General features: G+C 43.1%; 2 protein-coding genes and 2 long non-coding RNA genes across 5 annotated transcripts in view; 2 read left to right on the top strand and 2 right to left on the bottom strand.

The window, feature by feature from the left end:
• Positions 1-8,117, bottom strand: part of LOC149998449 (uncharacterized) — a 42,798-nt gene extending 34,681 nt beyond the window's left edge. For both annotated transcript variants that reach the window (XR_016514177.1, XR_016514178.1), the window contains exon 1: positions 8,024-8,117. This is a non-coding gene — a long non-coding RNA (uncharacterized LOC149998449). The remainder of the gene's footprint in view (positions 1-8,023) is intronic.
• KRTAP16-1 (keratin associated protein 16-1) lies at positions 3,403-4,880 on the top strand. The gene has a single exon (XM_090292580.1). It carries the CDS (start codon positions 3,403-3,405, stop codon positions 4,831-4,833), a length of 1,431 nt encoding a protein of 476 aa, XP_090148706.1. The 3' UTR covers positions 4,834-4,880.
• Positions 8,118-9,326: 1,209 nt separating the features above from the next.
• KRTAP29-1 (keratin associated like protein 29-1) lies at positions 9,327-10,401 on the top strand. Its single transcript, XM_090257564.1, is given in 3 exon segments — positions 9,327-9,798; positions 9,801-10,112; positions 10,115-10,401. Coding segments are annotated over 3 exon segments (1,071 nt in total).
• Positions 10,402-17,642: 7,241 nt separating this feature from the next.
• Positions 17,643-27,323, bottom strand: part of LOC149998430 (uncharacterized) — a 294,581-nt gene continuing 284,900 nt past the window's right edge. The window contains exons 4-5 of the long non-coding RNA XR_016514378.1: positions 23,753-23,861; positions 17,643-17,770 (exon numbers count right to left, since the gene is read on the bottom strand). This is a non-coding gene — a long non-coding RNA (uncharacterized LOC149998430). The remainder of the gene's footprint in view (positions 17,771-23,752; positions 23,862-27,323) is intronic.

Here is a 27,323-nt window from a genome sequence, read left to right as displayed (position 1 = left end):
ACGTTTTCACTTATTTTGGATAAACACCTAGGTGCTGGTATACCTAAGTAAATAGTATAGTAAGTGAATGATTTCACATTATAAGAAACTAGCAAACGGTTTTTGCAAAGTGAGTGTACCATTTCATATGTCTGGGAGTTCCAGTTGTTCCATGTCCTTGATAACACTTGATATTGTCCGTCTTTTTATTTTTAGCCATTCTAGCAAGTGTCTGGTGATAGTTCTTTGTGTTTTCATTTTCTTTGTTGCATTAAAAATTCCATCAGTATTAGCAGTAACTTGCTCTGGGAGAAAATTTGAGATCTGACTATGCCCTGGTTCAGTTTTAGACTCTAATATTTAGGTCATTTTTGTTCTGCCTGGAATTGGCCTCTTAAGTACTGGCTCTTTAACCCCCAGGACAAAGCCACAGTCAGAACAGCAGCATGCCAAAGGGACAAAGTTTTCAAGAGATCAATTGGTCTACATTGAGCAGTTGCAATTAAGAGCGGCTGATTCTTTTATTGCTTGTGACCATGGTTATTTTTTTGAATTATTGACAGAGAATTGTCCTCTTTTAGCTCTCCACAGAGGTCCTTATTAATTTATTCAACAGATCTTAATAGTGAACTCCCTATGTATCAAACATTGCTCTGGGTGCCGGGTATACATTAGAGAATAAACAAAATTCTTGTCCTTCTGTTTCTTATAACATCAAGGGACACAAGAGTTACAAAAAAGAATAAAGTAGGAATGAGCTAGATCAGGAATTTTCAACCTTTTTCATCTTCTGGCACACACAACCTCATTACTAAAATTCTGCGGCACACCAGAAAATATATTTTTTGCTGATCTGACAAAAAATAGGTATAATTTTGATTCATTAACACCAGATGGCTATTTTGTGTGGGCTGTTGTCATTTTTAAAAAATTTGACAATCTAAGAGAAAAGAGGTCATTATCCCCGACTAAATAGTCAGGTAATGCATGTTTTAAAGATTCTTATGGCACATTGGTTGAAAATTGCTGGGCTAGATCATTAAAAGGGCAGGTTATTCCACTTAGCAGGGAAGGATTCTTTGAGGAGATGACATTCTAGCATAATGGATGATGTTATGCAAGCTCCTCAGCTGCAAGAGGATATGAAGGATTTTTTGGGAGGAGGGGCATTTCCATCTGGAATTTCCTTGCTGGTTCTGTGGAGGGAGAGATGGCAGATGGAGAGGAGAGGAACTGCAAAGGTGGAGATTCGGGTCTTGGTTTCATCGCCTTGCCTTATCCTCTGCAAAGCTTTCTAAATGTTCTCTTCCTCTATAGCCTGAGAGCCACATCTCAAAGGATGACACTTCATTCCCAGTCTTTCACTTTCAACACTAAGTCCTGTAGATCCTGCCTCTTTAAGATGCCTCCTATTACTCCAGTCCTAAGCTACTGCCCACTTTATGTTGTCACCACGAAGCTTTTGGGTAATTGTCCCAGACCCCTAATGATCTGCCTACTTTCAGACTTGCCCTCCTTCTTCAGTCCCTTCTCTACAACCAGGAAGACCTTTCCAAAGGGCAAACTTGGTCACATTTTGCCTTGCTTAAAATCCCCAGGTGTCAGTATAATATCCAACTTATGACCATGGTCCACAGGCTTTTCATGACTGAGAGCCTAATCATCCCTCTGGACCCATCACTATCCTTTCCTGTCCCCTTGCACTTTTCATCTGGCTATGGACCCATTTGCTGCTCTCCAAATGTATCATGCTCTTAAGAAGCCATCCCTAACTCCCCCCAAACCATGCTGGTGCTTCTCCTCGGTGTCCCATAGCACCCCATACATCCAGGTATTGTAGCACCTTTATGTAAATGGTACCATAATTGCTTATGGATGTAAATGTCTTCTAAACTTGAGCTCCTTATGGCTGGAATTGCAACTCAGTCGTTTTGGACCATCACAGAGAACCCAATGATGGCTGGTTTAAATACATGAATACAATTGAAATTTAAAATGATTGCATAAATTAATGAATAAAGAGAAGAATAATGAATGAATGAGAAAATGATTCAGCTTTTTCAAAGCTGCTTTTCTCATTGATGTTGCAAGCACATGGTGGAGGCCAGGTAGGGCCTTGGTGGCAAGAATATCAGGCCTTGGTGTTTAGAAATCTGGGGTTTGTTTCCTGCCTCATGTCTGTCTCAAGTGGTGGCATTGAGACGCTGCTTTGAGAAAGCATTTGTTCTCTTTGCTTTTGTTCACAATGTACTTGTAAAAAACCTGTCTTTCTTTTTTACCATTCGGGTCTTGGATTTATCTTTCCTTTAGAAGTGGTTAAAATCACCAGAGGACAATAGAGTGTACAGATGCCATATTACAAAGTTGTACACCTGAAACTTATATGTTATTAACCAATGTTATTCCAATGAATTTAATTTTTAAAAAATCACCACATACAGGAAGAACCCTGGAAGTCTACTGGATGCTTGAAGTGAGGGTGCAAGGAAGGAAAAGAGGAAACAGAAGCAGAGTGGCTAGGTCAGGTGCCTTCCAGGGACAGGGAAAGCTGGTGGTCTGAGGCAGGGCTGCTCACAGAACAGGACAAAGGATAGCACTGTAGGCTAAGCCTGTGACATGTGGCTTTAACAAAGGCTTCTGAGAAAGGTCTGTCCAACCAGGATAGTGAAGGGAAGGAGGAGCAGTTCTAGATTACAGGGAAAGCTGTGTGGGATCTTTAGCAAGTGACAAGCTTTTTGATTCCAACTCCTCTTCCTTTTCTTCATCTGTAGTAGAGGAAGAAGGTTCCCTATCTCATGGGATTGCTGATGGTTTTAAATAAGGTCATTGCTGTAAAGCACAGGCATTTAAAATCCAGTCCTGATATACCCTCTCCCACAGAGTTCATCACAGGTCCTCTCTACTAATCCCTATATGTCTATTGTTAAGTTAATTAGTGCGTTGCAGTGAGTTTGCCTGCATGCTTGTCTGCCCAGCAGAGAGTGATGTCTATGAGAATGAGTGAGTAGGCCTTATGCATGGGCGTCCCTTGTGTCTAGCCCAGGGTTCAGTACAGAGGACTAGAAGGTGGATAAATTACAAGTTCCTCTCTCCTTCCCCTGTCCATGATGCCCAGAAACACAGATCATTCAGCTTGGAGGCAATGATGCTTATTCCAAGATGACCTGTAGCTCCAAGGATTCCAAATTTAGCAAATGAATAACCAAACAGCTTCTTTATAGGTGGATAAACAACTTCGGGTCAACAAACCTTGGCATAATAAGATGTTCCTCTGAAAAGTGGCCCAAACAGCAATGAGGAAAAAGACGCAGGAGCTCAAAACAGCATGTGCCAGTGAGGGGGTATAAAAATGAGGGCCTCAGAGAGCTGTACCAGTCAGGTAGCAACCTCATAGTACTCACAGGGAGCAGAGGCACCTCCATCATGTCTGGAAACTGCTGTTCTAGAAAATGCCCCTCCGTGCCAGCCATCTCTCTCTACTCTACTGAGGTGAACTGCAGAGAGCCTGTCTTCTTGCCCAGTTCCTGCCGGAGCCAAACGTGGCAACTGGTGACTTGTCAAAACGACTGCGGATCATCTAGCTGTGGCCCACAATGCTGTCTGCCTTCCTGTCCCATGAGCAGCTGTGCCCAACCTGTGTGCTGTGAGGCCACCACTTGTGAGCCTTCCTGTCCCGTGAGCAGCTGCGCCCAACCTGTGTGCTGTGAGGCCGTTTGTGAGCCCTCCTGTCCCATGAGCAGCTGTGCCCAACCTGTGTGCTGTGAGTCCACCATGTGTGAGCCCTCTTGTTCTGGAAGCAGTTGCTGCCAACCTGTGTGCTGTGAAGCTACTTCTTGCCAACAAGTCCTCTGTGTGCCCACCCCCTGCCAGCCTATCGTCTGCAAGCCCAGCTGCTGCCAGCCAGTCGTTTGTGAGCCCAGCTGCTGTCCCGCTGTCTGCACTGTGACTAGTTCCTGCCAACCCCTGGTCTGCGAGCCCACTTGCTGTCAGCCAGTGTGCCCCACACCAAGCTGCTGTCCATCCATCTGCTCTGGGGGCAACAGCTGCCAGGCTGTCTGCTGTGACCCCAGTCCTTGTGAGCCATCTTGCTCGGGGCCCAGCATCTGCCAGCCAGCTTCCTGTGCAGCTCTCGTCTGTGAGCCTGTCTGCCTTCGCCCTGTCTGCTGCATTCCAAGCCCTTGCGAACCACCGTGTGTCTCTAGCACTTGCCAACAGCCCTCCTGTTGTGTCTCCAGCATCTGCCAACCCATCTGCTTGGAGCCCAGCCCCTGCTCACCAAGGGTCTGTGTGCCCCCTCCATGCCAACCCACCTGCTATGTAGTCAAGCGCTGTCAGTCCATTGGCTGTGAGCCTGTTCCCCGCCCACCTACCTCCTGCCAGCCTTCCTGCTGCCGCCAGGGGTCTTCTGCCTCTGTCATCTGCCAACCAACTTGCTCTCGCACTTTCTACATACCCAGTTCTTGCAAACAGCCTTGCACAACTTCGGTTTCCTACCGCCCAGTCTACTCTGGACCCCTTATCTGCAGGCAGCCATCGGTGACATCCATCTCCTACCGCCCTGCCTGCTACCGCCCTGCCTACTACCGCCCTTGGTACTCCATCCTGCGCCGCCCGGCCTATGTCACTTCCATCTCCTACCGCCCGGCCAGCACCAGCCTGCCTTGTGCTGACTCCTGCAAACGGGATTGCAAAAAGTCCACTTCCGGCCAAGTGGACTGTGCTGACTCCACTCCCTGCAAGGCAGAAATCTCCGAGGCCAATCCCTGCCGACCCAGTGAAGCCAAATCCATCAGTCTGACCACTCGTGAAGCCACAGCCAACCAGCCTGCTGCCAACAAGCCTGTCAACTGCTGAATTGACCTCAGCCCAGCAGATCCTGCAAAGCAAACCTCCGACTAGAGAGAAAACTTGATGGCCCTCCCCATGATGCAGCTCATCAAGACTCAGCTAAATCTTTTTCTTATTGCACCATCTCTCACCACCTGCTTACGCTTCAAAGAGCTGATTAGAAATAACAGTATCTTAATGGTTCAAAGGAAGGCCTCCTGGGCACTGGGAGAAGGACATTCTGGGTTCCTGCCTACTGCTGCCATCAAGCTTTGCCATATTAGCTCAAGTGTCTTTCTTGGCATAAATGTCTTTCAGTTCTCGTGTGTGTGCTCCCTTGCTTGGCGTGCTCATGTTCCTTGGGGACCTCCTCAATGGGAGAAAGATATTTCACTGTTCAATAAACATGGCTACGTTGAAGTGACATGCTGTTTTCATTGCTCTCTTGTTAATGCCATATCCTCATCAGCTGACTTGCTTTGCCTTTGGGAGCAGCTTCATTCATCCATTCATCCATCCAACAGGCTCTGTTAGGAAGCTATGAAGTGCCAGGGACTAAGTCAGGCTTTAGGAATGAGAAGACAAAAGTCTCAGTCCCTGCTCTCAGAGGAGCTCATGCTAGTGGGAAGACAAGATGGACAGAGAGACAATTAACTATACTCCATTGTGCTAAACACGGGGATAAAGGTTAAGTACATGTATTGTGAACTCAGCAGGGCCTAAGGGGGACCCAGGAAAGGATTCTTGGGGACTGTGATACTTAAACCTTGCCTTTCAGCTCAAGCAGGAATTAACCAGGTAGAAACCAGGAAGGAAGCATTTTCGAGGCAGAGGAAGTACATGCAAATGAATGTGCTTGTGCGTGCACTGTTCACTGGGCAAGGTGTGCTTAGAGGAGTGGTGAGCTCTGAGGTCAGATGAGAAGACAGTGAGCTGCCCTTGTCAGGTCTTGTATGCTGGACAGAGGCATTTGGATTTGGTGCAGGGCTGACATGACATGAAGGCAACAAGAAGCTGTATGAAGGCATGAAGAGTGCTGTGTTTTAGAATGTCCTTGGGCCTTGCTGTTGGGAAATGCATGGAGGAACATGTTCTTGGACATAGGGAGACTGGGGAGGCAGCCAGTGACTTTGGGATCCCCAGTGAGATGAAAACAAGTATAGAGGGTCACACAATAAGTGTGCAAGAGCTTTGCTTATGTTTTCCTAGTCCCTGTAAAATAGTCTCTTATAATCTCTAAAAACGAAGTCTCTTTAAAGAGGTCACCCCTTACATTTAGTACACAGACTGAATGAAGGGCTATCCCTTGTCCTCAAAGTGCAGCTTGGGCTAGCCTAAGCACAGGAGAGCATTAACCAGGGCTCTCAACTCTGACACTACTGAAATTTTGGGCTGGATCATTCTTTGTTGTGGGGCTGTCCTATGCATTGTACAATGCTAAGCAGAATCCCTGACCTCTACCAACTAGATGCTAGTAGTATCCCTGGATTGTGACAACCAAAAATGTCTGCAGACATTGCCAAACATCGCCGGAGGGGAGTGTGTGTACAAAAATCACGCCTATTTGAGAACCACTGGGTTAGATAAAGGCAGAGGGAGAAAATCAAAGTGAAACTTATCCTTTCACTGGTGCTGAAGTTGCTATCTCATCAGGCTACTGGGATTTATCTCTGCCTTCTTCCAGAGTCAAGAGAGGAGTTGGCCAGATTTTAAATCTCTGTGCCAAGCATGGACTCAGGGTTTCAGGTAAATCACAGTCATTCCATGAGATTTCTTCTCCCTCATTTCACAGGTGAAGAATATAAAGAACAAACAAATCAAGTGTCCATCAACAGAGACAAGAAAATTGTGGTACAGTCATGCATTAGATTATTATGCTGCAGGGAAAAATGACTGTACAATGTCTACATGCACGCTAAGTGAACCTTACCAATGTAATGTGGATTGATATAAATAAGCCTCAGAGAACACACATATATCTAAAGTTCAGAAATGATGCATACACACATGCATTTACATGTATGAACACACATGTATGTAAACATATATACAAATACATACATTATATTATATATACTATATATAATTTATATTTTAACCTATATTCTCAAGGGGATGATAAACACAAAATTCAGGATAGTCACAGCTGGTAGCTAACATACAAATGACAAACCCAGTTCTGTCCAAAGCCTGTGCTTTTTACACATTGTCATATTTCCTCACATGAACACAACAGCCCTTGATGATACACTAGATGTCCTTAGAGTCTTAAACCACAGCAAAATGAAAGTTGTCTCTATTGAGAGATTTATGCTTTTCAGCTCTATTGAGGTATAATTGACAAATAAAGTTGTAAGATATCGAAAGTGTACAGTATGATGATTTGATATACATGTATAGTGAAAGGAATTCTCGCATATAATTAACACAACCATCACCTCACATATTTATCGTTTTGATGATAACATGTAAGTTTTCTCAGTAAATTTCAATTATACAATATGGTATTATGAACTATAGTCACCATGTTATATCCATTATATTTTCATAACTTATCATCTTATATCAACCTCTTGAGAGGTTTCTTTAAGACAAAGAGAGGCAAAAAAAAAAAGAATTAGAAAAAAATAGATGTAAAAACTTTTTTTTTTGAAATAATAAAAGTGGTGCTGTATGTATGAATATAGGATATTGGGATCTTTTTCAGACTGAAGTTGACATAGTTTCTCAAATATATTTAAGTTCCATTTTGGTTGACTTACTTGGTTAAGACCAAAGTGTTTCTTCTTGGGAGATAAGAGCTTTGGGATGTACACATTCAGGAAGAAAACATACTTCAGGGATCCTTGTATTTGCAAGATGCTGAAATGAATTATGACGAGGGCAAAAGAAATGAGTGAGGCTGTGACATTAAAAGCAATGCAGAGGAAAGGCATTTTAACCAGGAAGGGGACCGTTTTCCAGGCATCATTCAACCAGAAAAATTTCTCTTTTAAAATAAGGGTGACTGGGGTATAAGGAGATGGCATTTTGTATCTGGTACTTTGAAAAGCAGCTTCCAAGATTTCCAGCATTTCCCATCATTGTGAAGCAGGTGGTTAGAACAAAAATAATCTGAGCAATGCAGTTGATGAACTCTTGGTACTTTGAACACTAGGTCATGAGCTAAGAGATCTAACAGAGTGAGTTAGTAGCAAATGCAGAAATCAAGACCTACCCTGTCTGGCTCCCAAAGCCATGATCTTTCCATTCCATTGTGCATCTCCACTGTGAACCAGGCCGGATGTGGACAGGTGCCGGGTGCTGGAGTCAGCTGGGGAGGCAGAGCCAGGACCAGCCCAGAGGAAGAGGGGAAGAATCAGAAAAGTGCCTTGCAAATCCCTCTTGGAAGAGGTTGGTTTAACACTAAAACAGCTTTGCAGCAATCCCCGTTTCACTTCTGGTTGTTGCATTTTTATATTTATAGAATTCATATGCTGTTGACTTCATAGTATAAATTTAACCTTTCTTGATGTAACATTTGGCAGTTTTAAAATTCCAAATTAAAAGATTGTCTTTGGATGTCTTGATAAGTGGAGGTAAGTACTCCTATCAGTTTGATCTAGCTGATGATTACAGTCACTGGAGTGCGCATATGATCCCCAGCACAGGGCCTGGGCCACCTGTCCCTAAGCAGGCGCTTTGATGCACAAATGTCAGTCTTTCATCACTATGTTAGACTCTCCCCTTGGCCCCTCCAAAGTCAGGAGGTCTAATAGATGGTTAATTTCAGGGGTTGTAGAGTCAGCCTAACCTTGGTTTGAATCTTATTTCAACCCTTTATTCTTTGCATAATTCTGGGAACATAATTTAAATTCTGAGTTAGTTTTGCTATTGCCAAGATGGTAACAATTAGACCTGCTAACTAGGGTCATTGCAAAGATTCCATGAAAAATACAGCCAAGGACTTGGCATGTAGTAAGTATGCAATAAATGGAAGCCATTACTATTGTTATTGGTACTAGCAAAGTTGATTTTTAGGAAGGCCAAATGGGAAGGTTCTAGAAAGAATGTCCTTGGGATGCAGTGGCTGACTTTCTGTTTGCCATCTCTGACATTCTCCTCCCTTACCTGGATCATGGCTTCATTTCCTGATTGAATGGTGCACAGCTGCATTCTTGGTGGAAGAGTGGGTTGCTTTGGCTGTGCCGGGGCCTCCTGATGACGGGTTAGTGCTGGGGAAGATCTGCTTCAGGGAGGCTGGAGAACAACCTGTAAAAGCGACAGCTCACCCCAGAGCAGGAGCAGCATCAAGGAATCCAAACTTAGCAAAGAAAACTCCCACTCAACAGACAAGTTTTAAAAGTGGGGACATCTCCTGGGCTCCCAAAGGCTGCTAATCAGATGTCTGTGCACAAGCCAGCAGAAACAATAACAAGGAAAGATGCTCTATGTCCTGCCACATACCCTTAGTGAAGGACTATAAAAGCCCCTGTTTATTAGATGTATTTCAAACTCAGGTATGCTGAGTTTGCAACACCATGGTGGATAGCTGTTGTTCTGGAAACACCACAGTCATTCCAGCTGTGCCCACCGTTTCCATGTGTCCCAAGGGTGGCAACTTCTGAAATGGTATCTGTTTGCCTAGCTTCTTCTGGAGAAGAACATGGCAACTGGTCACATGCCAAGAAAACTATCAGCCACCTGGCAGTGTCCCAGGTGGCTGTGAATCTGCTCCTTGACAACCTACCTGCCTTCTAGAAACTTCTTGTGTGGGTTTTGTTTGCCAACCCATTTGTTCCTGCACAGCCTGCTATGAATCCAGCACTGGTCAGTCTCCCTGGCTGGTTAGCTCATGCCAGCCTCCCTGCCCGGAATCCACCGGTGGTCAGTACAAGGGCTGTGAAGCCAGCCTCAGCCAACAGAGCTCCTGCCAGGAGCCCGTCTTTGTGTCGGCATCGCATCAGGTAGCTTGTGGCCAATCAATCTGCTGTGACACTAGGGCCTGCCAGCCACTTCTGAGAGGATCTCCTGTCCTGAAACATCGTGCCCACCAACTGGCTACACAGCTAGTCCATGCCAGCTAACTTGCTGCCACGCAGGCTCACGTCACCACATTAGTGGGGAAGATCAGCCCTGCAAATCAATTTATTACCATTCCATCTGCTGCATTTCCAGGACTTGCCAATCAGTTCCCTACGTGCTTGTTCCCTGCCAGCCATCGACTTGTGCATTCAGTTCTTGCAGTCCTACTTGCTGTATGACCTCCCCTTGCCAGCCCCTGTGTTGCCAACCAGCTCCTTCCATATTCTTCATCTGTCAGCCAGTGGCTGCCAGGCCCCTTGTTCTGTAAAGAACTCTTGCAAAGCAGCTTCCTGTGGCACTGTATTTTCTGGCCAAACAACTTGTGGTGGACCCACTTCCTGCAACCAAAGTGGCTACAAATCCCTTTCTGGCCAACACACCTGCTATGTGACAGGTTTAGGCAAATTGTCCAGCGGTGGCTCCAATTGCTTCCAACCAACTCCTCTACATTTCTGCAAAGCCAGCACCTGCTTGCCGATTTCCTGCCAGCTCAACCTTGAGTTCAGCTTCTGTAAGGCAACACTTGGTTGACAGAGTGCTCTTCACACCTCCTCTGAGGTCTGTGGCTGCCTGCAAGTAGATGGCCATCCTGCGGTGCCCACCTCTGGCCAAGCACAATGCTGCCTGTTTGCTAACATTACTTCCAGTCCAGCCCCACATTCTCTCCACGTATAGGTGAGGGAACTTGTCCAGCCACTAAGAGATCCTTCTAAACTGAGGAGAGCCTTTCAGCAAGTATGGTTCACACTGTAGCTTGCAGTTCCTGATATCAATTCATTTCACTTCAGCAAAATCTTCTTACTAGCTAATTAAAATGTGGCTGGTTGAGCATAATGAACAAGACTCTCAGAGTCTTTTCTTTCCTTTCAATACTCCCTCCATAGATTTCCTTCAGGTCACATTTGACCACAATGACCTTGGGCCCTCTGAGTCAGTGGGTCCACATTTGTTCCCTAAGGGCAGCCAGTGTCTAGAATTGTAGGTGCTCAAGCTGCAAGGGAGTAAGGACAGGGTGGGGGGGAGCAATGGGGGAAAAATGGGACAACTGTAATTGAAAAACCAAAATATAAAAGAAAAAAAATAAATAAAAAAAAAAAATTTAAAAAAAAAAAAAAAAAAAAAAAAGGGAGTAAGAACAATGGTTCCCTGGCTTCCAACCTTTATACCACCAAGAGCTTTTTTGAGTTGAGTGGCCTCAGTTTCCCCACAGCAAACAGACCTGGAAAGTCAAAGACAGAAATGGTCCAGGGAAGCCATAGATGAAAATAAACATGAGCCACTGAAAACAGCTAAGGGTTAATTGACTTAAAAATGGTTTCAATGATCAAGTCGCCTCATGGCCAATTTAAATAAAACAAAAAACCCTTTAGAAACTTTTGTCAGTTGTTTGCTATATTTTTGACAGTTTACAAAACAATTTTAAAAACAATTAGTCTAAGAGAATGTCTGACCAAGTTTTATATTTCTAGTGTATAACTATTGAACCTAAACCTTTAAAAAATGGTTGGGTTGGTTTTGGGAGAGGAGAGCTTAGGTGAAGGTTTGCAGTGTGTACTTGTAGCAACAGTGCAGAGCCCTTCTGCAAGGGGCTCTGGCCTCCCCATTCATCAGGGGGCGCTGGGTCTGCAAAGTGATGTAGGTCTGAAACCAAGACATTCTCACACAGGTCCACAGGGGGATGTGCACTGTGACATTTTGGTAATAACATAGATTTTAAAGAAAGTCTGTGGTTGATTCCTTCCCTGGGGTATTGTGTTAGTCTGCTTCTCCAGAGGGGAAAAATGTATATATTTTAAATATTTAAATATTAATATATTTCAATTAATTAATTAATTAATTAATTTAAAGGGATGGCTCACGTGATTATGGCGGCTGGTAAATCCAAATCTGTGATCTGTAGTGTGGGCCTGCAAGCTGAAGACCCAGGAGAACCAATGATGAACGTGCAGTCTGAAGGCTATTTGCTAAAGAATGTGCATTAAACAGAATCAAAGATCTGCCTATTGGAAGAGAGTGGTGCATGAGGAGAACAGGAATTAAATTAACTTAGTCCTTGCAAGGACTAAAAATGATAATGTGCCACCTAAGGAGTATAATTGACTCAACTATTTGCAACTGAAGTCTGAAGTCCAAGAAGAAAATTAAAAAGAGGAAGACAGGGGGAGAGGGACCTTGGTATCTCAAAAGAATTACCATGGATGGAACGACTTCCAGAAATGACACTTGAATGGGTATCCTCTTTAAATCTCGCTCCCACAACTTCCATGGAGATTTCAGAAAGGCTAGAGGAAGGATGAGGCTCTGGGAAGTGGGAGCCCTATCTCAGTCCTGAACAGAATTTTCAACAATGTTCCTTACGTTACAAGTTGAAGGAGTTCCATCTCCTTAAGTAATTTACTTCTTAATACTAGAATTCTTGAGATACTTTGCACTAGTTTTTTGACCCATCTAAGTCTATCTTATTCTTCTTATTGTTCCAGTTATGGATTCCTCTGTTGCTCTGGCAAAGTTTGTCCACTGGCCATCTGCCAACATGCAAGCTGCACGTTTTGAACATGTTAGGTAGAAGAGGTGTGTCGGGAAGCCTTGTATCTTTTCTATTCTTGGCAACAGTTTAAATAACAGAGCATTTATGAGCTTCTTTTAGGTTTGCTAAGACTTGCCCGTAAAGAATCTGAATGTCCCATTATAAATAATGTTCTGCAGAGCCCGAACATGCTCATAACTAAATCTTCACTTACACTTATATCCTGGGTAGGGAGCAATTTTAAAAATTCAGGGAAGTTTTGAGGAAAATATGACAAACCCCACCACCCAGAATTGACATGTTCTTACACGTGCTTTGGATCTTCAGAAAATGTAATAGAAATAGAGCATTATTGATAAAGTTGAAGTCCTTTTGGTGACCTCTCCAGTGCCATTTACCTTCTTCCCTTCTCAGATACAACCCTGCGTGCACTCCTGGTCACTGTTAGACTGCATAAAAATACAAACAACAAAGGGTGGAGCATAGTAGGTTTATAGTTGTTCATATGGAAAATAATATAATAATTAATAAATAATAATACAAGAATAAACTGTTTTTCACATACTCAAAGTTGTAAACCTACTTTTGCCAAACAATATACATAGTATTAGGGTTTGGAAATTGAAGAATTTACATATACAATGTTAAAATTATAAAATAAACATTTTTGTTAATTACTGCTTTTAATAATAAATTTTTATTAAGAATATTTGTAGTAATAATTAATAATTAAGCTTTGTAATTAATATGATTTATTAATTATCAAGAATACAATTTTAAATTGCATTTTGATATATCTTTTGAGATACCAAGGTCCCTCTCTCCCTGTCTTCCTCTTCATTATATTAGTTATCTATTATTGCATAACAAATGGCCCCAAAACTTAGTGGCTAAAAACAACAAACATTGTTATCTCACTTTCTGTGGGTTAGAAACCCAGGCGTGGCTTAGCTAGGTACCTCTAGCTCAGGGTCTCTTCTGAGGTAGTTGCTGAGGTGCTGGCAGGAGCTGAAGTCATTTTATGGCTTGGGTACGGGAGGATTTACTTCCAAGCTCACTCTGTGGCTGCTGGCAGGCCACATGTTCTTGCCAGTTGTTGTCCAGAGATATCATTTCCTTGCAACGTGGGCTTCTCCGTACAGCGGTCAATTGCTCTCATGGCATAGCAGCTGGATTCTCCCAGAGCAGATGGTCCAAGGGGGAGAGACTGAGCACCCAATATGGAAGTTACAGTCCCTTTACAGCCTAACCTTGGAAGTGACATCCCACCACGTTCACTCTGCTCATTAGTAGCAAGTCAGTAAATCCAGCCTACACTCAAAGGGAAGGTGGGTAAAAGATTTGACCTGGGGAAACAGACATCAGGGTCATCAACTCATAGGTTGTAATTTTAGTTATGAGGGTAGGTGGTTGCCCACGAGAAAGTGCATAAGAAAGCAAGGGAAAGGGGGCTGGGTTTTAACTTACAGACACCCACACTGGCATTAAACAGAAGGAGGCATCCACGGCAGGGCAGAAGGGGCCAGCAACACAGAATGAGGCGAGGAAAGCAGAACCACAGATACCAAAGGAAAGGGCATTTTGAGGAGAAAGGAGCCATGAAGAAGGGAAGTGTGAAATTTTGGACTTCTAGCTTCTAAAACTGAAAGATAATAAGTTTCTGTTGTTTTAAGCGACTCAGTTTGCGGCACCTTGTAGTGGGAGCCAGAGGAAACGAACGTGGATACTTAAGCGTGCATTCCCTAGGCTCGTTCCCTTGATCATGGCTGCACCGCCAAAAACTTACCATCAGAGGACATTCTGTCAAAGGCACCACCAAATTAGAAGAACAACTCCCAATAGGAAGGAAGAGAAATATAGTTCTTAGATCCAAGGAAAACAATATATTAGATAAACATGCATCTTTTCTTACCATTCCCTTCAGTGCCCTTTCTGTTCTAAGAGTGACTGAGCTCACAGCCCCCCATCATAGACGATCTTAGATCTGAAAACATTATAATCACATGGTCAAGTTGGAACGCATTCACTTTTTTGTTGCCTTGGTCCATCATTCCCTTTTAAAGGCTGGATCAGTAAAGATGTCTTGAACATATCTCAACCTGCACCAAGTGCTAAATGATACAAAAAGATCAAAGAAATGACCCTTTTCTTTAAGTGGTGACAATTTAATGTTGACACAGTGACTTATATGCATGAAGTACCAAGAGAAGGGAATAACTGGAAGTCATCTTAGAGGCTGCCTAACACAGGCTGCTTTTCCTTCCCCCATGCTAAATACATTCCCTCCTTCCTACTTGTTTATTTTTAGAGAGGGGGAGGGAGCGAGAAAGAGAGGGAGAGAAACATTGATTAGTTGTCTCTCATGCGCCCCAAATGGGGAGTGGCCTGCAACCCAGACATGTGCCCTGACTGGGAATCGAGCCAGACCTTTTGCCTTGTGGGGCAATGCTTAATCAACTGAGCCACACCAGTCAGGGCCACATTCCCTCCCTCTCGAGGTCTCCAAATCTCATCTTATTACAGCACAAGCTCAAAGTCCAGAATCCCATCATTGAAATCAGGTCCAAGTGTGAATGAATCTCCTTGGGCGTAGCTCCTTAAGTACAGCTTCTAGAGTACAATTCTCCTAGATCTGTAGCCTTGTGAAACTAAAGACACATTTATCTGGCTCTTGCACACTCAACATATAATAGTGGGATAAGCATAAAGATAATTGATATAGACATTTCTTTTCTAAGGGTGGGGAGGATGGGGGGGGGTATAAAGCAGTCACCAGTTTAATTCTGAAATCTAGTTGGGCAAATGTTGGAAGTTCCTTGATTAGGTTTTCATACCAAGGAATAATTCTCTACAGCTCTTGGCTTTGCCTTTTGGACTCTTGGTTCTCTGAATCATCCTTCTTTCTTCATGAAAAATAGCATAAACTTATCACTAGCACTAATCTCAGCCTGTTTTCTGCCAGCAGAATTCTGGGCGGGGGCAGTCCATACACTTCTCATTCTGTATTGTCTCTGTAATCCACTGGTCAAGCTAGACATGTTTTTGCATATATAATTCTATGGCCGTGGGGACCTCAGTTGGAAATATTCTGATGACTAGAGGCTAGAATCACTTAGCTTTTTCACTCACATGTACAACACCTGGGACGGGCTTAGCTGAGACTGTCAACCAGAGTGCCTAGATGTGACATTTCCATATGGCTTGCACTCTTCTCAGAGTGATGTCTGGTTTTGGAGAGGGACCATCCTGAGAGGGAGCACACAAGCTAGGTCTGCAGCAAGGCCGGCAGCAAGTGAGCCCAATGCAGGTTTGGTCACGGCGGCTGGACCCCTATCAGGTGGGCTGACAGCAGTGGGATGGTAGCAGTGATTGCAGTGTGAGTGGGTCATGGTGTCAGGGGTGGAGGGTGGGCTTCCATGCAGAGTCAAGTTTCCAAAATCTTAGAATACATTTTTTTCCTGGGTTTTTAACATAGTGGTATTGCAAAGACTAGTATAACTGAGGGGGAAAGATCCTTTCCTTATTACTATATATGTAATTCTCTATGACTCGGAAGGGTGGTTTGGTAGGAAGTTGCTGACTAAACATGATAAATCTTATTTAAAAAAATAGACTGGCTAATTCCTCATTTGTTCATCAAATAGGTTCCATTTTTGTGATGATGAGGTTCAGGAAATTATCCTGGTAGCGACTGGACGAGGGAAAAGTTCATGACCAGTGAAGAGGTCAAAATGTTAGATGAATCATCTCCATAGAAGTTAAATTCACTAAACATAAAGATAGGTCTAGAGGAGGTGAGAAAGACAGTGATCCACAAATGAATGAGTGGAAGTTCTTGAAAACTGATACAAAATAACCCAAAGGAAGGGCAATGAAATCTAATGGTGTGAACTTCAAAGCAACTTAAGTTTTTGAAGGAGGCAAGGGGAGACGACTTTGTTAGTGGCAAAGCTACTTTGAGAAGCAGGTTTTCTACTAGTGCCTTGGTCAAAATTCAGGACAATAAAGCCTGGATGATCTTGGACTTCATAAAATCTTAATGGCTTAAGGAATCTTGCAAATCAGCTGGCCAAACTACCCATGTATTTTTGCAACATCCCTATTACGTTCATTGCAGTCTGTTTGACCACATCCAGTGAATGGGACACTCCACCTCCATAGGAAACACTGCTTCTCTGAACAGCTCCAAGAGCGAGTTTTCACCTATTTTTTCCAAAATTAGTATCTATAGCTCGCATGATTGGTTTCGTTTCTTGACCCAATAAGGCCACACAAGATACATCTAATCTATCTTTTGCAGGCAGATATTCCCAATTTGAAAACCCCAAAGGTTTTCTTTTCTCTTAGATAATTACCAACAGATATCTGCATTCTTCATTATATGATTTGGTTTCCAGTTCTACTCCCAGCCCTAGTTTCCATTAATATTTATAAACGGATGCATTGTTGCTACATTCTTTCAGATCTTCCCCCAAATTCTTGGCCATAGGGTGGCTGGAGGAAAATGACGAGAGTGACCTAAATTATGGGTTTACTCATGAGTCTAGCTGAAGCCAAGGAGCAGTGGAACCTTCTTGGGCAGATCAGATTAGGGATCAGGGTCCATGCACTAAAGAAAAGTGAAAGTGTAACCGAGCGAGGGGTCCCCAAAGTCCCCATTGCTCATGGTTTTGGGGATGGGGAAAGGAGATAATATAGTTTTTAAGGTACTTTGCATATCTATGGCAAGTTGGTAATAAGATAATAGCTGTGCTGTAACTCAGGGCCAAAGGACGGATGATAGGCTTAAGATACCTTTCATAATGATGATGAATGGTGCCCTGGGCCAGCATTTAAAATAAGGGCAGGCAGCCATAAAAGGAGAGAAACCACATGGTCTGAAAAGGGAGTAGACAGGAGTTGGCTAGGAGGTCTGGGTGTAAGGAGGAAGCCATGTGGTTTGGAGAGAGTCTGCCATGAGGTCTGGTGTAAGAAAGAGGAGACCCACTGGGAAACCTGCCTGGAGAACATGGCGGCACATCTGATGAGGCTGAAATTGTGGGGACCTGCTTAACTAAGTATAGATCGGTCGGAGATGCCTGAAATGCTGAACTGTGACTGGGAATACAGAGCCGTGGACTTCTGCTTTTCTGAAAGATGGCACCTCTGACTTGCATATTCTGAAACTGGTCTGGTTTGGCAGGGGGAGGCAGTACTAAATGTTTTGGGATGTTTTAAAGACATAGCGGTAGAAACCTACCGCTATTCTGAATTTGCAAAACTCTCAAATAAACCCTCTTTTCTTTTCCACCAAACTTTTGTATTGGGAGTCACATTTCTTGGTGGTGGGCAATCAGATCCCACAGCTGTTCCAGAGCAGCATAGGCTGGGGTTCTGTAACAAAAGGAATGAATGAAACAAAGATGGGGAGACTGATTACCTGGGATTAACCCCTGTTCTTACCCTAACAGATTACATTGCATGGGAGTGCCTGATCTAGAGGTTGACTTCATGTTTGATCCAAATCATAACAAGTGTGTAACTCATGGGGGCGGGGAGGAGTATGGTGGATGTGAAGAAAGACACAAGATAGTAAGAGTCAATGCAATATTCTGATAACTCCATATCCTGAGGATTCTTTTTTTGGAAGAGAAAGGTAATAAAACCAGTCACCCCAAAACACAATTAGAAATATCATAAATAACCAAAAGATACTATGGTAGAAATGCACCAAAACACTAATTTCATGACTGATGGTCACAATGCAGTAGTGTGAGCAAGGGTGCACGAGTAGGAACTACAGATGTCACCTACTACTAGGAATTTACGTTACAAAGGACTGGCACTGAATTATGTAGTCACTTGAAGAAGAAGGGTATCTTCAAAGTCTGAGGAATTGATTCAGATCTAATGGGATATATAAGCAATGTGGAACGTAACCGAGGCTGTTGGCACTGAAGCCAATGCTAGCAGTGCCCCCACCAAGCACTGCTCAGGGGAGAGGGACAGTTGGTCACAGGACTGTGAGTTTTCAGGTTCCATGGGTGAGAACTATTGTGAAATAAACATGTCAGATGCCATCTGACATTTAGTTCCTTTAGCTTCTGGTACTGATTCCTTGCTCATATGGTAGCTGAGGAGTTCCTGTTATGGTTAATTTTCCTGTAAGTTCATAAATAGGCATCCTTGCTTTATGGGCTTGGCTAACATGAGTCTGCTCCAAGAGGTGGCTTCCCCTTGGTGTGTAAACAAAATCTGGTCCAGAGTCTCAATCAAGCCTGTGAATTCTTTCCTGAATGCCTTTTGGAAGACAGCCTGCTCCCTGACTCCCCCCTCCAAGGGAATGCCTATTATCATGACAGTATGAACATATTCTTTTAAGCACAGGCTGTTTGAATGCTTATGGGCTTCAGAGAATGATAACATGTCAGTAGCAATCAATTAAATAATAATGGGGTTAGGTAGAGTGTTCAGAGACCTCAAAGAACCTCAGGCATGGCAGGAATCCTGATAAACTTCCTGCCAAGTGGTTGTCAGTTCTAATGCTTAAATGCCTAGTAATCAAACATTTATGCACTCAGGGTGGTCCATTCCATCCTTGGGAAGCTCTTTTAAAGAGTTTCTCCACATTTCAGGTTATACCCATTCTAGGCCCCCTAAACTTTTACTCCATCAGAAGCCTCTATGCCCTAAAACTTTGTGTTTTAAAGATTCTTAGAGGGGGAAAGGGTTGACGACTTTTCTAAGACTGAGGTCATGACTTGATTTTTCCAAGGCTGAGATCATGATTTTATGTCAGGATAGATGAAGCAGACCAGCAGCTGAGCACTGATGTTCAGGAGATAAGTAAGAAACAAATCAAAGTGAAGCAGGCCCCATTCCACTAAGAAGCCTCACAATTTAATGACTAACAGAATGGCTGTCAATAAAGCTGGGGGAGTGAGATTATTGACCTGTTTGATTGACAGGTCTATTATTTAGGAGAAAATGCAAATCTGTTTCCTAAAGTGGCTGCAAAAATTTATACCGCCCTCCACCCCACTCAAACATGCAAGAGATTTGGTGGATTCACATCCTCCCTAAATTCTTGTTACTGTCAGACTTTTAAGTTATTTTGTAACAGTGGTGTAAGGTGGAATCTTGTTGAGGTTTGATTTGGTTTTTTCTCAGTTACTTATGATTTTGTTTTTCTTCTTTTTCTTTTACGGGCTACATGTGTTCCCCCTAACATAAAATTCCTAACCACATCTTTTATCCAGTTTTCTATTGAGTTGTTCATGTTTAGTGGTTCGTGAGAGTTACATTCTTCAAAGGAACTCTTTGCCTCTGTATTGTGAGTATGTTTTTCCAGTCAATATCATGTGGGACAAAAGCACTGAGTTCAGTGAGCCCTTGAAGTCATAAGAAATAGTAAGTTGTTGTTTTTTAATAATAGCTTGTAATAAAGCAACAGATAATTAAAGTCATTTAAAAATCTGTTTTATCTATACCTTATGCTCAAATTTTCTTTCATAATATTATTGAATTTTGTCTTGTATCATGTTAGTCAATCAGTTTGGCCTTTTGGCTTTGTTAAAGTCACTATTTTTCCTTTTATTTTGTTTTATTAATTTCCACTCTATTTTTAAAAAAGTATTTGTTTTCTTCTGTGTAGTTTGGGGGCAATGCTATTGCTTTTCTCTTAATTTCTTAAGATGGGGCATTTAACTCATTAATTTTGAGGTTTTCTTCTCTTCTCACATAAAGATTTAAATTATCCCCCAAACACTGCTTTTGTTGCATCACATGGGTTTTGATGTCATGTTTGTTATCTAATTCTATACATTTAGGCAATTCATCTACAGTATAGATGTTATTCTTGTGTTCTGTACATTTATCCACTTTCCCCACCCCCCTTAGTTCTGGATGGCACAACCGGAAAGGGGTGCTACTGGCATCTAGTGGGTAGAAGGCAGGATGCTGCTGAACATTCCTAGAGGGTTGCGACAGGGTGCCTTCCCCCAGCTACCAAAGAATGATCTGGCCCAACAGGTCAACAGTGCCAAGAGCGAGGAACACTGATTTAGGCTGATATTTAAATATAATTAACAAATATTATTGCCTCATCCTCCCTTCTTCCCCTGTTATGAACTAACTAGGCAGTCTCTTCAGAGAATACCCAGTATATCTGGGTTTGACTAGTGCTTCAGCTCCATCTCATAAAACTCAGGATGGTGTTTTGTAGAGATAGTAGAATGGCTCAAAGGTAAAATTCTCATGATGTGGTTAGCTCAATTCACAGGGCTGTATCCATACTTAATCCCGTTGATAGTGTTCTGGTTAAGAGGGAAAAAAAAAGAGACTGAAAGCTTAGGGTTACATGAAATAAGGCTGAAGGTATGTGTTTTACTTGATTCTTTTGTTAATATTCCACACTACATGTGGCCTTATGAAAGAGACCACCCAGAATGCCATCCCCTGTCGTCAAAGAACAGGTGTCTTTAGGTAAGTTTCTGGCTTAAATGTGCCAGCACAGCACCAGGAACACAATAGATGCTTAAACACAGAGGATGTCTCTTACAAACAGCCTCCTGGGCTTACATGTACAAGTGGTCATTGAGGTTTTGGAAGCAGGTAGGAGAATACATTTGTAAAAAGAAAAATTATCTGTATATGGAAAGACTTATGTTCAAAGATATACAGATAATCAAAGCACACATCTTCCCAGTACTCAGACCACTGTTTCCTTTGGGCTTGTAATATGATCTAAATGTAAGATCCTGGAGTTAGAATCAGAGGCCCCAGCCCTTGACCAAATTCTGTCCATAACTAGCCAAGTGACCCCTATTCATCTGCAAAAGGAAGGTGATCATCTTGGTTCTGCTTGTGCTGGGGTTTTGCCAGGCTCAGCTTAGATAAGACTTGTGAAATGAAGTACAAATAGAAGGCCTTAAGAGCAAATGCCACATAAAAAGTAAAATCATAATATAGGCTGGACGATAGAAGAAACTTTGTTGGGAAGCAACCAGAGAAGCTTCCCACAACTGGGAAGACAAAGCAAGTAATCATGAAAAGACAGAAGAATAATGAGCACATTAGAAAAAGGATTATAACAATATAGAAAACATGGAAGAAGCCTATCATAATGATTTGTGCTTTAGGTTACTTACAGGGAAAGTGGTGATCATTTTTGCAAGGCTGACACGCCAACTGTAGGTCAAGGAGACCTAAGACCTGAGCCATCACAGAGATAACAGCCAATCAAGATGAAGAAAATCTGGCTGAAGTCGATTGCATCTTGCCATGCCTACTCGCAGAACCTTTTACTCAAGAATGACAAATAGAAAGATGGTGGCAGCATGCTGGATGTTAGTGAAGTCTGGTTATTGTGGCAGTAACTGAAGAGGTGACAGGTTGTTTATCAGGAGGTTAGTCTGTGTGACCAGATTCCATGGTGAGATGATCAGCAGCAGCAAGACTGACAGCAGCTGGACACACAGCAAGAGCCACAGAAGCAGCTGGGTCAGCAGCAAGTGGTCCTACAGCAGGTAGGTTGACAGCAAGGGGAGAAGCATGAATGGGTCATGTTGTCAGGGATAAAGTATGAACTCCTGTTCAGTGGTAGATTTTCCAGAATCTGATGACTCCTTCTATGCTGGGGCTTTTATACATGGTACCTCCTGCAGTTTGGACCAACAAGCAGAACTTTCCTTGTTGTCGTTTATATTTGTTTTTCATACTCACTGGGGGGTTGTAAAAAGGAAGTTGTTCCTTAAGTGATAGGAATCTTTAGAAAACAAGTATGTTTCTTAATTGAGACTAATTCACAGAAATGTGATAAAAGGGAGGTGGTCACACCATCAGGATTGTTCCCGCTTTGATGGAGCACACACGTCCTCCCTAGTTTTGTTTCTTTGGCTGACTTAGACTGGGAAGTGGTGAGTGACGGGAGGCTGATAAGTTCACAGGGACAAACTGAATCCAGGCTTGAGCCCAAGTCTGTTTACCCATGACAGCCTGTTTGTAGACCATGACAAATGTCCCTCTGGAGTAACCTACCCCACCCGTGTATCCCAGTTCTATCGCAGACACACGAGTAGAGGATGTTTGGCACGATCTCTTCCACGTGCACAGCAGACCAAAGCAGGTGGGTAGAAACAGAAGGTGGGACTGAAAGCATCAGTCATTTTATTTCCTGGGTGACCAATAGTCCTGATTACCCAGGACTAAGGGGTTTCCCAGGACATGGGACTCTCCAGTGGTATAACCGGGGTAGTTGAGGCAAACCAGGAGGAGTTGGTGACTCCGGTCCTGACCTTGTTAACTAGGGACCTCACCTCACTGACTAAATGCATTTACTGTGTTGTTTTCTTCTTTCTGTTCATCTTTCCTTCCTTTTTCTTCTTTCTTCTCTCTCTCCCTGCTTTCCTGCCCCTCTTCCTCCTTCTTTCCTTCTCCTCCTCCTTATTTCCCTCCTCCTCCTCCTTCTCCCCATCCTCCACCACCTCTTCTTCCATCTCATTCCTCTTCTTCCAGAAACCATGGGTTTTTACCACACTGAAGAACCCAATGTTGGATTTGAGTGGAGAAAATAATAGATTATAGATGAGATTTTGAATATACTTCCCATATATTTTGGATCTTATGTATCTGGGCCAGTTTTTGTCAGCCAGATTTGTGTCTCTATTCCTAAGGTCTTTTTTTTTTCTTTCCCTGAAATAACTGAAAGTCATGTTGCCTGTGTATGTCACACTGAGAAAAACACTCAACCAATGCTTCTGGAGAGTTGGTTTATAGAGTCAGCTCCCTCATTACTCAATTAAAATAATCCCAAAGTGTGTGTTTTATAGCATTTCTGGTATTTTCTCTTAGGCACACACTTCAGCTGCTGACTGCGATACTGGCTTAACAGTGCCCCCTTCCTGCATCACACCCATACTCCCCAACCAGTGAGGCCTGCACTTTCCGAAGAAACTACATCCACTTGCGTCTTTTCTTCAGAGGAACTTCTGGGAGAAACCAAACCATGACATTACTTCACTTCCTCAGCATCAATTTCCTCATCTCTAAAATGGGAACATTTATACCTACTTTGACAAATTCTTCAAGGATCAAAGATATGTAGATAAAGAACTTAACGCATATCCAGAAAATAGGAGGTCACTCAGAACATGATAGTTTCTCAACTCACTCACCCAAACAGCCACCAAGGAACAGCAGTCAGCAAGTGTGGCCTTGACAGTCTCTTCAGAGCATCCTAGATATACAGTCTCAAAACTTAGCATGTGTCCTGGTTACCAGCCTGGTTAGCTCATCAGAGGTACCACTACTGCTCCCAAGAAGGCGATCTACATTCCAAACTATTCAATTTCTCTCAGAGCCAGTATCAAGCCTTACCTCAATGATTGTTCAGGCAGCACTGTTAGTCCGGGACCAAAGCATCAGCCTTCTGTCTAGCATGACAGGCTCTTCTACTTCTCTTCTTTCTCACATTCTTCCGATTCCTCTGGAACACAAAGTTTCATTTCTCTCAAATGCTTTATAGTTGCCCACAAAACAGAGTAGATTGTTCTGTTTCCATAGAAGCTTCAGCTATTATGTAATACATGCCCACTGCAGAGTTTCTCACTTCCCAACTTTGTTCTTACTAAACTCTCTTAATATTTTAATCAGAATGACAAATTGCCTTAAGGTTGGGGACCATGAAATGTTCTGCAGTAAATGACTTACTTCCCTTTTACTCTAGTCAATAGGTACTCAGGAGAAGGAGGCCATACGAGAATCTGATTTACATGATGACAAAGAAGAAGTCTCCTTTGATGAGCCCTTCCTTGTGAGGGCACACGGGATGCTGCCCAATACTGGATGCCCATGAGGGCATGAGTGGCTGGACAGCACCTGAGACAGGAAAGGGTCCTGCACGCAGGAAGGTTCAAACACGCAGCCCTTGCTGCCCTAAAAAGAAGCTGAGGTGAGGGATACTGATTTGGGAAGAACTTTGTAAATAGGTGTTATCTGCATATACATGCAAGAGAATATCACTTTCATTGTTAAAGACACTCAAATGAATGTCTTGCTGGTACTCAGTCCCAGAATTTTTTCCTAATTTGTCTTGAGTTAGAAACTTAAGTGTCACTGAGCAGAAGTATAAGACACAGTCCTGGGCCTGAGTCTCTCCATATCAGCTATATAACATGACCCTGTGAAATGTTCTCATATGAAGAATGGAGGTAATTATTTGTGGGAGACTGTATGAGGCTCAGAATGAATAATGCATATGATATGCAACATGTGTATAAATCATTACATCAGGAATGCTGTACAATAAAACAAAACACAATATAGAATACACAATGGTATAGAATTTATTAAGAAATATAAGTGATCATGAAAAGAAGAAAGCAGGATTACAAGAACCATTAGTACATTAAAAAAGAAAACATGATTGTGAAGATTTTTAACAGTTCCAGAAAACCTATGTAGCAGTTGTAAGAATTTGTTTGCTAAGTTTCAAAGAGGGAGAGGCTGATGATTTTGACTACGGAATCAAAGCAGAGACCATAGCTGCATATTGAGTATGCATGACATTGCCACATGATCCACACACACTGGAGGAAGAAGACTGGGAGAAGCCCTCTGCACTCCAGCAAGGTGATTCAGAAGCTTTTATCAGGCATCTGAAGAATAGAAATTATGGTCAAGCATGCTCGCTATCATCAAAGCTTAGGAAGTGAATTTGTTTCCAAAATGGTGAGTCAGTTAACAGATGTTATGTGAAGAGGGTGGTTCTTTAGTGAGGTGATCAGCAGCAACAAGGGTGGCAGCAGCTGGACACACAGCAAGGGCGGCAGCAAGGCTGGCAGCAGCTGGACACACAGCAAGGGCGGCAGCAAGGCTGGCAGCAGCTGGACACACAGCAAGGGCGGCAGCAAGGCTGGCAGCAGCTGGACACACAGCAAGGGCGGCAGCAAGGCTGGCAGCAGCAGCTGGGCCGGCAGCAGCTGGACACACAGCAAGGGCGGCAGCAAGGCTGGCAGCAGCAGCTAGGCCGCCAGCAGCTGGACACACAGCAAGGGCGGCAGCAAGGCTGGCAGCAGCTGGACACACAGCAAGGGCGGCAGCAAGGCTGGCAGCAGCAGCTGGGCCGGCAGCAGCTGGACACACAGCAAGGGCGGCAGCAAGGCCGGCAGCAGCAGGACCCACAACAGGTGGTCCTGCAGCAGGTAGGCTGGGAGCAAGGGGAGCAGCACATGGTGTCAGGTGTGGAAGGTGGGTTCCTGTTCAGAGATGAGTTTCTCAGATTCTGATGAATCCTTCTGTTCTGGGGCTTTTATACACTGGACCCCCCACCCTCCCAATCTGGACCAATGAGCAGGACTTTTCTTGTTGTTGTTTATATTGTATTCTATAGTCACTGGAGAATTATAAAAAAGGAAGTTATTCTCTAAATGTTATGAATATGCAGAAAATGAGTGTTTAATGTGTTTCATAATTGAGAATAATTCACAAAAACTTTTTCAGATATAAGGAAGAGGGTCACATTGTCAGCATCGTTCCTGCTTTGTTCGCAATCTGGTCATGTGACATCCTCTCACAAGTCCTGATGGCCTCCTTTGGCTCAATATACTTTCACTCCTCAGTTTTGTTTCTTTGACTTTACTTTGATTGGGAATTATTCCTGGGGGGATGGGAAGGATGCTGACATGTCTACAGTGACAAACTGAATCCATGCCCGAGTCCAACTTTGTGTTGGGAAGGAAAAATTCCTCCTTTACCCTTCTAGATTCTTCTTTCTGGTCTAAGAATTAAATTGATAAAAAACTGATTACAGTAACAGGGAAAAAACAAGCAATAGTTTAATAACATGTATACCTCCTGTATACACAGGAGAGACTCAGGAACTCAGTCACGGCCCCAAGGTGGCATGTACCTTTACCTTAAATGCCAACTTCAGCTAAAGACAAAAGAAGACTTCAGGGTGGGGAGTTAGTTACGGGACGGTGCCAGGAGAAGCACAGCAAACAAGGGTAAGGTTCTTATACAGGGGCAAGTCCTTGCCTTCTCCATTGCCAAGAGTTCCTAGAGATTGAGTCATGCCCTCCTCCTGGTACAGTGTGGGAGACCCCCTACAAATGGAGCTTTTTCTTATACATGTCAGTGTCTCCACAAAAGGGAGACTTCCAATTGGTTTTCAGAGCTTCTCCTTTGCTGTATCTTAAAAATAACCAGCTATAATATTCCTTATGCCCAAGAGACATATTTTGGGGTGGAAAATTCTGCTTCTTTACAGTCCTGCCTTTGAAATTTTCCCAAGAAGTTTTACAATCCAAAAGCTACATTGGTAGATTCCTTTACAATTCATTGACCTGGGTCTCAGTCCTGAGATTAGGTCAGTTCAGTTCAATAGTTGTGCCTCATTTTAGGAGGCAGGTGATGCTGGTGGGCTTCCAAAATTAGAACTATATTGTGGGAAAAGGTAGTTATTTAATAAAGCATTTCTATGGGTAAAAAAAGAAAAACAAAGTTTAATGTCTGGGGCAGACTGTAAACCCAGCCTCAGTCTGGAGTGCAGACATTTAAGAGAAAAGAATATTTTTAGATGGAGGGGTCAAAACATCTTTTGCAGTTTGAATGTCTCTGATGATGTCACCAGGTGTTTAGGTAAGCTTTCTGAGTGGCCCATACAGCTACAGGCACAAAGAAAATTGTCGAAACCTGAAATATCATGGCAATTTCTCTGACGTTTGTATCAGGAGATCTACCTTCTGTTTACAGGGCTCCAGAAAAAAGGGAAGTTTTAGTTCTCAGTGATTACAAATCACAAAGGATTGGAGCAAACTGGGAACATCAGTTTGGAGGGTCACAGCCAGACATGAGGAAACTAGAAGTGTTCAGAAAAACAAAACCTTAAAAACAATGAACAGCATTAGAATCTAATTTTTACGGGTGCATATTACAGTTTCTACAA

The sequence above is a fragment of the Furipterus horrens genome, unplaced genomic scaffold (assembly GCF_987537825.1).
Source record: "Furipterus horrens unplaced genomic scaffold, mFurHor1.1.pri manual_scaffold_11, whole genome shotgun sequence".
In the NCBI taxonomy this organism is placed as follows: domain Eukaryota; kingdom Metazoa; phylum Chordata; class Mammalia; order Chiroptera; family Furipteridae; genus Furipterus; species Furipterus horrens.
The sequence above is the reverse complement of the archived record's forward strand: the minus strand, read 5'-3'. Positions and strand labels throughout refer to the sequence as shown.

Bases quoted from the DNA above. Each gene is read 5' to 3' on its own strand.
- KRTAP16-1 (XM_090292580.1), top strand. From the start codon at position 3,403: ATGTCTGGAAACTGCTGTTCTAGAAAATGCCCCTCCGTGCCAGCCATC.